General features: G+C 35.2%; 1 protein-coding gene across 1 annotated transcript in view; it reads right to left on the bottom strand.

Moving 5' to 3' along the window:
• Positions 1-15328, bottom strand: part of PIK3R4 (phosphoinositide-3-kinase regulatory subunit 4) — a 50713-nt gene that overhangs the window by 21530 nt on the left and 13855 nt on the right. Inside the window, exons 7-11 of the mRNA XM_081159338.1 lie at positions 14026-14247; positions 10813-10986; positions 8259-8404; positions 7421-7624; positions 1604-1805 (exon numbers count right to left, since the gene is read on the bottom strand). Coding sequence (XP_081015464.1) covers positions 1604-1805; positions 7421-7624; positions 8259-8404; positions 10813-10986; positions 14026-14247 — 948 coding nt within the window. The remainder of the gene's footprint in view (positions 1-1603; positions 1806-7420; positions 7625-8258; positions 8405-10812; positions 10987-14025; positions 14248-15328) is intronic.

The following is a 15328-nucleotide window of genomic DNA, read 5'->3' as shown; positions in this document are numbered from 1 at the left end:
GTTAATAATTAGATCTAATTGCTTCCCAAGGCTAGCTCACTTCAAGTAACCACTTCATTTGAAGAACCAATAATAAAAACAACTTTTCCAAATGTCACTGACCACACTGCTAAGCATGACCTCTCTATTTCCGGTAGCGGTTGCTTAGGAAAACAAAGTCAAAATAGAAGAAATTAAAAAATCAATGATATACAACTATCTACTGACCATAAACAGATGAGAAATCCTTTATATTTTTTATGTCTTTGTCCAATTACAAAAAGTATATTAAGCAACAAAGTTCTAGCATTACCAAAACATACCATGAATTACCACCATAAGTTTGTATATCTCATAAGCTATATAGCTTAATGATATACTGCCATACAAAAATAACAGATACCATTCCACAACTTGCTTTTTCTCCTAAACTAAATGTTGAACATTTATTTCACCATTCCCTATTAATGGACACTTCAATTATTTCTTTTTCACTGAGAACATTCTTATACATATTTCTTCACATGCATGTCAGTTTTTCTTAGAAGACATTTCTGGAACTGAAAACAGTGAGTCAAAGAGTAAGGACAACTGCCTTCTAACAAGAATATATTCAATTTACAGTCTCATTTACAGTGTATGAAACACCTATTTCCCTACACCCTTCTTAACACCAGGCATCATCAGTCTATGCTAATCACATAGGCAGAAAATGGCATCTCATTGTTTTAATTCGAATTTCTTTATTTACCTTTTCAAACATAAGCATTTCTATTCTTCTACCAGTTGTTTGTTCAAATCCTTCACTATTTTTCTTGTGGGGATGTTTGCCTTTTTCTTATTAATCTGTATGAGTGCTTTACCTATTATGGATGCAAACCACTGATAATTAAGTTGCAAATATTTTATCCCAAATTTGGAAGTTAGAGGTTTATTGTAAATATAATTCATCAGCTGGCCTCATAAGCTGATACCTGAATAGAGGAAATTTTAAAGGTACGTACTTAGAAGTGAGTACATCTCCAAACAGGGTAAAGGGAAAAAGGCTGGAGATCTTAAAAACCTCATGCAACCAATGTCAGTGCCATCGTTATAAAAGCTGACAGTTCTAAATCTTGCTGCTTCAAATGGTTAAGGCTTCTCTGGTCTCCACTCTCTTGTATTTCATTGTTAATAACAAGACTATCATTTTCAATTCCCTAGGCATTACTTACTAATAAACTAGAAAACATTATCCCATTTTACACAGACTATTTGCTTTGGGTTAGTGTTTAAAGGATTAAAAACAGATTTTCATCTTCAATCACACAGCTGCACAGAGGCAACATGATTTTATCCCAACAGCAGGGCTTTAGAGTCGGGCTTTGATTTGAATCCTGATTCTGACACATACAGAGCCGTGATTTTGTGAGGTTACTTAATCTCTTAACTGTTAGTTCACTTCTCCACTTTTCCTCCCCCAAATCTTCCTACTGCATAATGGAGTCACTCCCTGTATATGAAAGTTCTGTATCTGGAATATGTGGCTTTTATTTTATTACTAATTAGCAAAAAGTAGCTTTCTGAAATAACTAATAATACAAGCTAACCACACACAGACACACACACACACAAATGTACTAACCTCGCTTGTCATCTGGTTCCTGCTTGGTTTTAACAAGATCTACTTGTCTCCCAGTTATACCCAAGGCTGCCAAGTCAATTACACCTTTCTGACTACTATCATGAAGATGGCTCTGGTCCACTATATTGGCCTTTGCTTTGTTAGATTTCATCATGAAGTCTTTTAGTGCCAAAAGTTTGTCTTCCTCTTCCTCTGTCATTCCCTAAAATCAAATAAAACCATGTTCTAGGTTAGTTTTGCAAATAAAAAAATAGGCCTCAGAATGACTGAGAACTGAAGGGTTAAACCACTCAATTTAAAATTCTAAGAGTCAGCATAATGAAGCAAGCAGCAGGCAAGAGAAAAAGTATTAACACAGAAAAACATCTCACTACTCTGATCTCCCAGAACACTCTCTCTCCATTAGGGTACTTTCTACTTTGTATCATGATTTACAACTTAACAATTTTTCTAAATGGGAGAATTCAAGTATAATTCATGTTTGAAATCTCCAAAGAACTTAATGCAGTGCTGATATCTAGTAGATCTTTAATATATAACTTTGAATAAACAAACGTTTAATATCTAAACAAAAAAATCCGGAAAATACACTATTTAAGCAAAAGAAAGTACACCTACATCCACCTTGCTCCTAGAAGTGTTGGGAATATTAAATGAGACACTGTACGTATGATATAGAAAATATTCTACACACCTCAGGAACTGACAGGTATGGGGCACGAACTGCAAATGTGAGCAACACACCCACTAGCATTTTAGGGTAACACTATAATTGGAGTCAGACTGCCTAGGTTCAAATCCCAGCTCCATTACTTACTACCTGTGTGACCCTGGGCAAGATACCCAATTTCTATGTACCTCTATTTATTTATCTATAAAATGAGGATAATTGCTAGCACCTATCTGAAAAAGTTATTATGAATTTTTTATAAGTTAATCCACCCAAGACTCTTAGAATACTTGAAACTAACAGCTAATAAATACTAAATAATTAATTTAAATAATTAATCCAATGTGCAACTTAAGTACTCCGGTAAATGGAACAGTTCTGCATTTTCTTCTTAACTTTCAACAATGCACCGAATCCTCTAGAATGTCTATATTATGCAAATAAAAAATTAATAAAATGTAAATGGCAATTCCCAAGACCTCAATGTAGAATCCTACTAGTTTAAAGCAGTGTTCACGATCCACAGTCACAATAAGACAAACCCTAGAAAGTCAGAAAGCTAAGAAATAAAATTGCATTAAAGTACAATAATCACAAGAGAGAAACTTGAATGACTTTTGTAATATTAACCTGAAATTCATTTACTTTCACTTCTCCTCATAAAATATGCTTAAAGTAGACAATTTTTTAGCTATAGTAAGAGTTCCATTCTTTGTTAGTCTCTATTTTAGTTCATGAGACAGAGGAGAGCTCTGTTTTAGACCTCTAAAGGAGGGCCATTGTAAGGGCCACTAAAAGGACTGGAGCACTGATAAATGCCACAACATGGAGAAACCTTAAAAATATTTTGCTAAGTGCTCTGGCCAGTGTGGCTCAGTTAGTTGGAGCATCGCCTCGTGCAGCAAAAAGTGGTAGGTTTGACTCCTGTCAGGGCACATGCCCAGGTTGTAGGCTCGATCCCTGGTAGGGGGAGTGCAGGAGGCAGCCAATCGATCTTGCGCACTCACATCGATATTTCTCACTCTCACTCTCCTGTCCTCTCTAAAAATCAGTAGTTTTTTTTTAAAAAGAACATTCGTGGTTCATGGGACAAGTAAAAATATCAACATCAATAGGAGTTTGGAAGAAGCTGATTCCAACCCTCATGAATGACTTTGAGGGGTTCAACACTTCAGTGAAGGAATAACTGCAAATGTGGTGGAAATAGCCAGAGAACTAGAATTAGAAGTGAGCCTGAACTGTGACTGAATTACTGAAATCTCATAAAACTTCAGTGGATGAGAAATTGCTTCTTATGAATGAGCAAAGAAAGTGGTTTCTTGAGATAGAATCTACTCCTGGTGAAGCTGCTATGAAGATTGTTGAAATGACAAAGGATTTAGATTATGTAAAATTAGTTGATAAAGTAGGGTATGAGAGGATTGACACTGATTTTGAAAGAAGTTCTATTATGGACAAAATGCTATCAAACAGCATCACATGCTACACAGAAATCATTTGTAAAAGGAACAATCAATGTGGCTAATTTCATTGTCGTCTTATTTTCAGAAATTGCACAACCAACCCTAACCTTCAACAGCCACCACCCTAATCTGTCAAGAGCCATCAGCATAGAGACAAGACCCTCTAACAGCAAAAAAATTACAACTCACTGAAGGCTCTAATAATGCCTAGCAATTTTTTAGCAATAAAGTATTTTTTAATTAAGGTGTGTACATTTTTTTAGACACAATGCTATTGCACACTTAATAGATTACAGTATAGTGTGAACATAAATTTTATATGTGCTGGGAAACCTAAAAACTCGTGTGACTAGCTTTATTGCAATACTTGCTTTATTGCAATGGTCTGGACTGAACCCACAGTGTCTCCAAGGTATGCCTGTACTGAACAATGTATTACCTGAGGCCAGGAAAGAACGAGAAAGCAGTAAGCCAAACAAATTCCCAGACCTCACTTAGGGGTGGGAATCATTCATGTTCCCACCAGCCAGAGGAAAAAGAACCCTTACTACAGAGCACCATGTCCTCAGAAGTCCTCAGGAGTTGGACTAAACTGGTCATTAACCAAAGGTTGCTCTGAATCTGTCCTAACAAAGCTTAAAGACAAGGCTTAAAAGAATCAAGCCGATTCCAAGTAACTTAACTGTAAGAGAATAAATCTAACACTATAGAAAGGAATTCAGCACTCGACAACATAGAGCGCACACCCAATAGCGAAAGAAACTGTGTGGCTAAGGGCCCAAGAACGGAAGAAAATATGCACACTATCCATCTTCTCAACCGCTTCAATTTTACACCTTGCATATATACTACACAGTAAAAAACACTGAAATAAAAATCAATACAACGTTTAAAATGTAAAGTACTTGTCACTTTGTAAATAAAAAGTGAAACCATTTGTATCCTGTATTAGCGCCTGACCAAATGGATACGGACAGCACAGGGAGCTCTGTGGGTGAGATCTATCTAAAGCAGCCAAGCCATGTCTCATCTCCAGATGCTAAGTCCTATTGAAAATCTGGAGGACAGATTTCAACCTCCATATGGGTAATGTTCTAAAAGTGTACTTTAAGTCTATTATCTGGAACTCTGAACACATTTTCCCAGAGAAACAATGGCAGGCTGATCTAGAAAGGCCTATTTTACCCATGATGTATCTCAGAGTGTAGTTCCAAGTAAAATAAATTCTGTGGGAGTGTTCAGAGTTCCCACATGTTTTTCCCCTCTGTTGCCCTGACATTAGGAACAAGGACTCAAGTCTATTATTAATCCCAAGAAACTCAGGAAGTGCAAAGACCAAAAAGAAGTGAAGGCAGAAAGGTGAGTTGCACACAAACTTTTGTGTGAGTCCAAACAAAACCTACGCAGGCTTCTAAGTCTTAGCTCCCTGTCCTTTGTTTACTTTGAGAAGCAAGATGGCACACTGCAGGAGCCTGCGCTTTGGGGTGAGACAGGTTTAGGTTTAAATCTCTGCTTTGAAACTTACTGAACTGTGTGAGCATAGTCAAGTTAACTACCTTCATTGATTCTTAGTTTCCTTATCTATAAAATGGGTATAATATCTATTGTTCAAGCTCATTTAAGAACAGTCAGAAACCATAGACAGAACCAACTAGAGTGGTAGACTCAGGTGCTCGAAAAATGAAAGCTGGTGTTTTTCTGATGTTCTCCTGAGGACCTCGAAATTCTGGCCTGCTCTTCCTTCTACTGTCAGAGAACTCAACCCTTAGGAGTCTCCTAAAACTATTAACAGAAACAACAGAAACAGTGGATTACATGTTTCTCTTTCCCCACTCATACAAAAGAGGGGATAAATTACAAACAAATGAATACACATCAAGGAAACATTTAGATAACTAGAAGTCAGTTTTAATGATTTCATCATGGAGACTGGCACTGAGGAAGCAGCAATGATGGTCTGGGAGAAGAACAGTAGGAGTTGCAAGGCATGGAATCTGCTCCTTCCCCCCTCCCTGTTTTCACCATCAGTGGCAAAACCTATACCCACACCAAGGTGAAAAGAAAAAACAGAGGCCAGAGTGGCTCCATGAAGTAACTAATGACTTACAATGAAAAGGAAATTTCAGTACAGAGGCTTTTAATATACAAGATTTGCAGGAGAGAGAGAAAAATACAAAAAATCACACCATCTAAGCCCAAAGAAACATCTAAATTGGGGTGGTTTTTATTGCATGCTGAAATATTTTTATAAGAATTAGGAGAAACAATAGAAAAATGTGATTCACTATCCAATTTTCCATATTTTGCTTTCTAAAACATAAAATACATCTGCTGTAAGAGCCAAAGTTGAAAGAAAACCCAAAGAAAAAGCTCTTTGGCAATTCAAGTCACATCAAATTAAGTCTCCTAATATATGGGAAACAGAACCAGTGGCCTGGAAGGGATATTCAAAGGCAGCTCTAGCCTACAGCAAAATTGAAACCTAAAAGAACCAAAATGGTTCTTGACTGGCCTCTCACAAGAGCCTGGTTCATATATTCTATCACCCAAACCAACGTTTGGGCACCAAACAGTACTGGATATTCAGTGACAAGTACAAAAGAGGAAAGGATTACATCCCCTAACTGATGAAGTTCTCTCTCTGCAACCCAAGCATTTCCTCATCACCTTTTCTCCTTACACAAGACGTGACTGACAAGCATTCTCTTAACCAAAACCTTAAAGACCATCCTTAAAGTCGTCTCTCAGAATTTGCTTTATGGCTCATGGAGCATTTATTCAAAAATTGTATTCTTTATTTCTAATCTTTTTTCCCTATCTTGAATTCTCTAGGTTCCACACATCCCTCTTAAAACAGGATGCTGAATCTAGACTTAGTATTTCTAAAGAGGCCCTACTAATGCCAAGTGTAATAAAAAGATTACTTCATTCTAACAAGATTTGTTAATTGATCCAAATGCAGAGGCATTTAAAATATAGCTGTAAAGTACTGGTATAAGCAATTTAAGGTGCATTATAAATCCCAGTTATTGCAGCTGTTTGCATGCCATGAGAACTCTCTGAATTTGGACTGAAATAAAAAAGAAATTTTCTGATTGCATCTGTGCTTTGCCATGTTTCTTTTAATTAATTTTCATTATATTTTTAGTGAAATATGGAACTGAATCAAGACTATTACTTAAATCTAAGCTTACATCTACTCTTTCCCTCATTTATATAGCCAGTAATCACAAAAGAAACTTATTAAGTCTCCCATGATTCCTTATTTAGTTCAACCCAATGACTCATCACCATCCTAGTATCTCCTAGATGCCAAAGCAAATGCATACAACACCTGCTAGATTTACTTACTTATTTAGTCTTATGCAACCAATCAACCAAAAATGTTATTAATAGCTAACTGGATGCTTTAATGTGTTTATGAAATTTGCATTTAGCCCAACCAGAGTGGCTCAGTTGGCCGAGTGTCATCCCATGCGCCAAAAGGTTGCCAGTTGGATTTCCAGTCAGGACACATACCTGGGTTGTGGATTTGATCCCCAGTCGGGGAGTGTACGGAAGGATGTTTCCCTCTCTCTTTCTCTCTCTCTTTTTTTCTCTCTCTCAACATGTCCTTGGGTGAGGATTGGGGGAAAAAACAAGAAATTTGCATTTAAATGTAAGATTTCAGAAAGGTGGCACAACCTGTGAGAGCAGTTTCTTCAGAAGCTGTGCTATGGCAGGATCCTCAGGTGGAGGGCAATCAGGAAGAGAGCCATTTCGTTTCTTCTGACGCATGTGAAGATGTCTGAACAAGCTTGTAATATCTTTAGATCTCAAAGCATAATCAAATATAGAACGACTTACTGGCTCTTTTAAAACACTGAGTAGAACAAGTTTTCTTTCAATCTGTAACATAAAAATAAAAAGAACCAACCAAAAATACATTTTGTTCAGTTATTTTCAAATTTGATACAACCTATGTCAAGTTAACACAGGTATTTATTTTCTAAAAAATGCAAGGTATGAACATCTGCAATTTTTGCTTAGAAGGAAAAAGAATACTCGTGACCTTTAAAGAGCTAAGGTATGTCTTCTTTTTATTGTTAGCATCTGAGTCTAGTCAAGTCAGAATTTATAATAAATTAGAAAAAGCCTTTTTCATATTTTCTTTTTTTTTTTTAAACACTACTTGGTTCTGATTTCTTCTTTTTTAAAAATCTAATGATTGCAACCCTGCCCATGCCCAGCAATATACATTTCTGCTATATTTCACTTAAAGAGCAAATGCTTTACAACATTACACATAATAAAGTATGAACCACTGGGTGCTATATTATGCATTACATGATACATAACATAATAGTCTTTTGAGTGTTTCTCACCTTCAAAATTGTTTCATTAACTAGCTTGAACGGAATCTGAAAATGCTCTAGCCCAATTTAAATCTTTAAAAATTTAAATAAAAAAGGAACTCTCTAGACCTTTTTTTTAAATGGTGAAGTTTGGAGGAAGGATTGATTCCAAGTTGAAACATGCTTACCTGTATTATTGGTTGAGTAATATATGGGTCAAGGTAAGGCATCAGTTTACAATACACATCAGCTGTGTTTATCTGATGAGCTACCACTGTGATAAATCCCACAGCACCATAGCGTATCCATAGATTGGGATGACACAGAAAGGGTGCTAAAGAAGGGAAAAAAAGGTAGAGGTTCATAAATAGTTTCAAACTATCAGGATAAACAAATTTTCACCTTATAACACAACTGATAATAAAGATTATAGCACATGTTACTATCAGGTGTTCTCACATACTCAATTATCCTGAGGCTTAAACTCAACCAAGTGAACATACTGATACAATATTCCCTACCATAAAACTCAACAATACCATAAAAGGAGAAAAACAGCTATCTCCTTTCTGAGAATTTAAATTTATAGAATTTAAATTTTAATCAGGCCTGAAGATGGGTGGGCATCTACTCATTTGAAAGACTAAATTACAAACTATTAGAGACATTAAAAAGTCCCAGTGCTATATAGCAAACTATTACTCCCCCTCCCACTTCCCTGAAGAAGTCCAAGGACACATCATCTACCACATAAGGAGCAAAGAAACAAATAAGCTGTCTCTTTTCCAAGACATAGCATTACATAGCAAGGAAATAATTTCACCTGACAGTCTTTTTAATACAAAGGTTTCATCAAATCTAATACATCACAAGGCATTATAAATGAAAACTAAAAGACAGAAAACGTGAGATTAGACAAAAAAAGTAAATGAACGTCTTTTCACTCCTTTCAACTACTTTGTATACTACACCTAAAACCAGTGATTTCAACTAAATGAAAATTTAGGATAAAATTCAAACTTCTAAAAGCGAAAAAATAAACACATAAAAACATTTATATTAGGTCTGAGCATGCAGAAGCACCAGCATTTAGAGGATATTAATTTGGCCCTGGCTGGGAGCTCAGTGTGTTAGCGTGCCATTCCCATTCACCAAGGTTGGGAGTTCGATCCCTGTTCAGGGCACATACAAGAATCAACCAATGAATGCATAAATAAGTGGAACAACAAATCAGTGTTTCTCTCTCTCAAATTAATAAAAAAATTTTAATTAAAAAATTAAATAGAAGTATCTAGAGAATATTAATTTTATAAGAAATACATGCCAATAGAAAAATAAAAACAATGTCATGTCCTAATATTATTTATAGTATAAAAAAGGGAAGGAGAAAAATATTTGTTTAAATTATGTCTCCAAAGTTCTCCCATTCCAATTCTTTTAACTGCACATGGAGGTTTTAATTATTTCATAAACATCCTGCAGCCTCTGATAAACCCAACAAGGGAGGGCTGTTACTCTCCCTTTAACAACAGAGAAATCGAGGACTGGAAAACCTCCAAAAAGTAACTAAACCCAAAATGACCTGGCAGGAGTTAGGCACTGTATAAGGCCGAATTATGGGTCCCAATTCTTTATGCTATCTGTATTATACAACCATACTCTTGCCTTGTACTCATGCTTCTGGCTCAGTAATAATATCTGCTCTGGCCAATGGGATATTAATACAAGCAGAGGCCTGAATAGCTAGGCTTGCTCTCTGGTGCATCTACCATCACCCAGAACATAACCTCAGAATGAGACAGATGGATCACAGTCATCACAGACAGTCTGGAGATGCAAAGCCTGAAGCAAACAGCTTATAGGTGCACAATGAGAAATTTACTGAAGCATTTACAGGGATTTTGTGGTTGACTGTTATATAGCATTACTGAATCAATAAGTAGCTAATAGATACAAAGAACCTTATGCATTCAGAAAAACAAGAAACCAGAATCAAGAGGATTTCCTATGAAAGAATGTGCTCAATCTTTTCTTCACCCAATGCATACCAATAATCGGGGGACAAGCCCGGGGGAAGGCAAGTATTCAGAATATCTAAGTGGGAAGAGTATAGTTTTTGAAAAAACTACCAAAAAAATAATAATTACCATCACCACCACCATTCCCTATAAGAATCACTATCAAAGACTATGCTAATGGAGAGATGTGAACAGTTTATCATTTAAGTAGAAGTAGGTGATTCTAAGTTACTAAAAACTGTTCTTTTAAATAATTTAAAATGCCAAATAATTTTAAATGCCAACAAATGACTGTTTACTTAATTTTTCTCAGCAAGGTTTTTGCTTTTTCCCCATAGTTGGTCCTAAATTCAATTCATTCTAAGGATGTTCCCCATCCAAGAAGTTGTACCACCACACTGGATTTATTCTATACCTAAAGACAATAATTTATTTTGATGCTAAATTAAAGATACATGAGTATCCCATGTGTTCATCCTATAATGAATGACTAGAAATAACAGGGTCACTTCCTCTACAAAATTTAAGAGGAGGGGTAAAAAAACTGTCTTTATAATGTATTTTGCTTAAAAATTGATGGACATCTATTTTTCAGATAAATAAAATGCCAATTATAAGCTACTAAATACAAAAATATTTTCCAAATAAATAGTCAACAGAAGAAATGTATTATGTGAAATTAGAATATACTAGGAGTACATATTTATATACAGAAGAAACTTACCAATATCACTGGCAAATTCATACACATGGGGTTTTTGTAGCAGCCCTAACTGGCACATACAGGTAAGGGCATTAAGAGCTTTCACAATAACAAATTCCTCAGCATCACTAAGACCTTGTTGCAGCAAAGGTTTGAGAATTGAGGAGCTCTGCCAGCCAACATATGCAGCAACACCTGAAATAGAGACACGTTACATGATTACGTATGCTATACCTGGAAGTACAAATGCCATTAAGTAAAACAATAATATTAATTGAAAACCAAATATATTGAGCAACAATGTCGTCAGGAAGACATCGCACTTCCTACCCAGCAAAATAAATGAAAAGACCCACACCAAGGCAAATGATCAAGAAATTCTGGAACACCAAGGGGCACCTGTAGATATATAAAAGCCTCAAAAATATCAACAAGAAAAGCATAGCACCATCCAAAAAATGGGCCAAAATAATAAATTAAAAATTCATAGTATAAGAAATATGAATGCATAATCAACATGAGAAAGTTTTGGAAAATACCATATCACTTATATGTAGAATCTAAAAAAAAATAAACATGAAACAAATGAATAAAAAATAAAAACAGACACAAAGATACAGAGAACAGGCTGGATGGTTACACCAAAGGAGGTAAATGGACATTTTTTTTAAGTATTAACAAGTATACGCGCACACACACATGAAAGTTTTTTACCTTCACTAATAAGCAAAGAAATATACTAGACTAAAACAGGTTATCATTTTACCCTATCAAGAGCCAAAGATTAACTGAAGCCTATCCATACTGGAAGTGTGTAGAACTGTCAAACAATGCTAATCGGAGTGGAAATACAATCTTTTTGAAAAGCATATTAAATGCGTCAAGAATTTTAAAAATATATTCCTATTCTTTAACCCAGCAGTTAAAATTTCAAATTCCAGTCTGAAAAAATAATCAGAAACAAAATAACATATGATAGAAAAAAATTTAAACATACAACAGAAAAGTTAAATAAATTTTGGTTAAACTATACAATGGAATATTTTGATCTATTAAATTATGGTTTCAAAGAACTTTTAGTGACATGAGAAAATGCTTAGAACATACATTACGAGAAATGGGTTTAATAATAAGATTTTGAAGTAATGTAACAGCCCTGCTGGGTGTGGCTCAGCGGTTGAGCATTGACCTAGGATCCAGGAGATGGAGGTTCAATTCCTGGTCAGGGCTCATGCCTGGGTTGTGGGCTCAATCCCCAGTCAGGGGCATGCAGGGGGAAGCCCATCAATGACGACTCATCACTGATGTTTCAACTCTCTCTCTCCCTCTCCCTTCCTCTCTGAAATCAACAGATATATTAAAAAAAAAAAGTAATATAACATATATATAGCACTTATAGACCAGTCATTATTACATGTTAATTGATTTTATCTTCACAACTACCAATGAACAAACAATAGGTACTATTATTATTCCCATTTTACAAATAAGGAAACTAAGGCACAAAAGAGAGTAAATGATTTCCCAAAAACCACAGCTAGCAAATGAAAAAGCCAAAACTTAAACCCACAATCTGGCTCTGGAATGCCTACTCTTAACTGGTACACAATAGTACCTCTAAGCATATATGACAAAATGGAATAGATGGGACGGAAAGAGGGAAGAACCTACAGGAAAAAAACACCAAAACATCCATAAAGGTTGTACATGGGTTATAGGATTAGATATTTGCTTTTCTTCTTGGTTTCTCAATTTTCCAAGTTTTTTACAGCAAGCATGTAGAAACAAAAAAAATCAAAATTATTTTTAAATGAAAAAATATAAACACACATGAATTGCCCAATAAATGGAGAAAGTTCTAAGAACCACCTTTTCTCAAGGAAAGGAATAAAAATAAATTATTTGAAAAAAAGAAGAGAGCCCAGCAGGCATGGCTCAGCAGCTGAGCATTGACCTATGATCCAGGAGACGGTGGTTTGATTCCCAGTCAGGGCACATGCCCAGGTTGTAGGTTTGATCCCCAGCAGGGGGTGTGCAGGAGGCAGCCCATCAATGACTCTCACCACTGATGTTTCTCTCTCTCTCCTCCTTTTCCTCTCTCTGAAATCAAGAAAAATATATTTGTTAAAAAAAGGAAAAAAAGACAGCAAAAAAGACAAAGATGTGAGAAGCAAAGTATTACTGTGTTCAGAAACTGCGCTGGATTCTGAGATGCAAAACTGAGATGAATCAATAAACTAATGCAAAAACAAACTAAAGATGTCTGAAAAGAGGAGGCACAATCTTCAACAAAGCAAGAGCAGCAGGCAATATCAAAGCTTTTCAAAAGTAGGAAGGACCCTTTTCTCCAAAACACTATATGATAGCATTTGCAGAAACATTAATACTGTTGCCATATGAGTTCCTCTCCCTTTTTTTTACTTTTTAGAAAATATATCCAACAGCAAATATTTCAGCAGTTACTTTCCCAGATTATTGGGCAACAAAATTTAAACCCTACAGCTTTCTGCTACTACATAAGAAAGTTTAAATACCAGCAAAGCTTTCCAAAGTGTGAAAGAGTCTTTAAACCTTTTGAGTTAAACAGATAAGGTGTTACAATCATGTCTGAAATGACATAAAGAGAATTAGTAGGTAATCATAACATGGCTTTAGCATATATTTCATAACTGACTAAATCTAAATTTTCTAATTAATTTTCAATCATAATTACACTTTTACTATTATTTTCTGATTGTAAAAGTTCTGTATATTTACTATAAAAAAACTTGACAAATATGGAAAATATAAAGAAAACAATCACCTCAATCCCAGTCCCACATATAACCCTTATTCACACTTTAGTATATATATTCTCCAGCCTTTTGTATAAATACATATGATTTACCGTTGTTACCTTTATACAACTGGAATCATACTTTAAGCAGACCTACAATCTATTTCAGTCACTTTAATATTTCACAATACTTTCCCAGGTCATTTAATATTCTTTTAAAACAGGTTTTAATGACCACATGGTATTCCTTGATAGAGATGTGTCATAGTTTAATTAACCAATCCCTTGATCAACTAAGATACTCTTATCATCCAAAAGCAGCATGAAGAGACAGAAATACTAAGAATTCATTTCATTATTAATAAAATTTGGTAGTATTGTCACCTTTCAGATTGCATGTATTTTTTGAGAAGATAATTCAAAATCTTAAAGAGAAATTTTAAAAAAAGAAAACATACCAACTATACTATCAAAAAAGGCTCCACGCAGATGCCAATCATTCTTATCATTCAGGAAAGTAATCATATGGGACAATAAAACATCATTGGCTTTCTGACGTCCAAAAAATACACACAGCCGTGTTATTCCATTTTCCATTAAGGTTTGTTTCACGATATTTTCAGGGTCACTTAGCAAAGTGACAACTTTCTGCTGGACCATTTCATGTAAGGCTTGGAGCTCTAAATAAATAAATAAATAAGTGTAAAGATAGGATCAATTTTTCCCCCATACATATAGACCCAATCTTCTTTCTTACTCCCCAGAGAAATGGAATGATTATAGAAGTCACCAGAGAAAGTCTATAATCACTAAGTTTTTCCAGTATTCCACCTTCTCTGACCTTACCTCCTGTCGACCCTCCCCTTTCATTTACTTAGTTGTCTGTCTTTCCCTTACTAAAATGTAAATGCAAGAGCAGGGATCTTTTCTGTCTTATGCACCGCTATATCCCTAGTGCTTAGAGCAGCACAAAACTGCCTGATGCAGAGCTATCTTTAACAATTATCTGTTGGCTAAATGAATGAGGGCAGAGGCCACTCTTGGTGCAGCCACTGTCAAGAGAAATGGAAGTCTGATATGCAAAATTATGATGTTCATATTAAGAAAAACTTTTAGGTTAACTCCCCAAAAGTTTACACCTAAATTCATTATATAAAAAGGCCCAATTACATGGTTATAGAACGCTGAACAGTATTATTATCTAAGTGATTCCATGGAAAAAGTGAAGATTTCCTTTCTGATATATCCTTCTGTAAATTCAAAATTATTTCACTGTCTTCAACGCCAGAGAATTATGCTGTCTAAAAATGATGCCACTTCAACAAGTAACAGAGCCATTGCAGTTGTCTATAGCATAAAAATCTGAAAACTACACTTCTCTAGTTCTTCTCAACCAGGAACATTTTATAACAGACCTAAGCATATTATTTTACTTCTAAATCTCTAACTCAATAAACATTAACTACAAGCCTGTTAAGTGTTATACAGATGTAAAGAAACTTAAGACAGGAACACTGACCTCAAAGAGTTTATCATCATATATGTCCCTTTACAGTATAATGTGTGGGTTTTAATATGTAAATCACACATAGTATAAAATAAACAAGTTTATGACTGAGGATACACAGAATATACTCACATGAGAAAAGATTTAGATTCTTTAGCTACGATGTTTCCAATGGTTTTTTTCTTTTATCAGACTGATATAATTCAGCTAGCTTTACTGTTGACACAAATCAATTCTGGCTAAAAAACAACTGA

Source organism: Miniopterus schreibersii (assembly GCF_964146895.1).
Source record: "Miniopterus schreibersii genome assembly, chromosome: 15".
In the NCBI taxonomy this organism is placed as follows: Eukaryota; Metazoa; Chordata; class Mammalia; order Chiroptera; family Miniopteridae; genus Miniopterus; species Miniopterus schreibersii.
The sequence above is the reverse complement of the archived record's forward strand: the minus strand, read 5'-3'. Positions and strand labels throughout refer to the sequence as shown.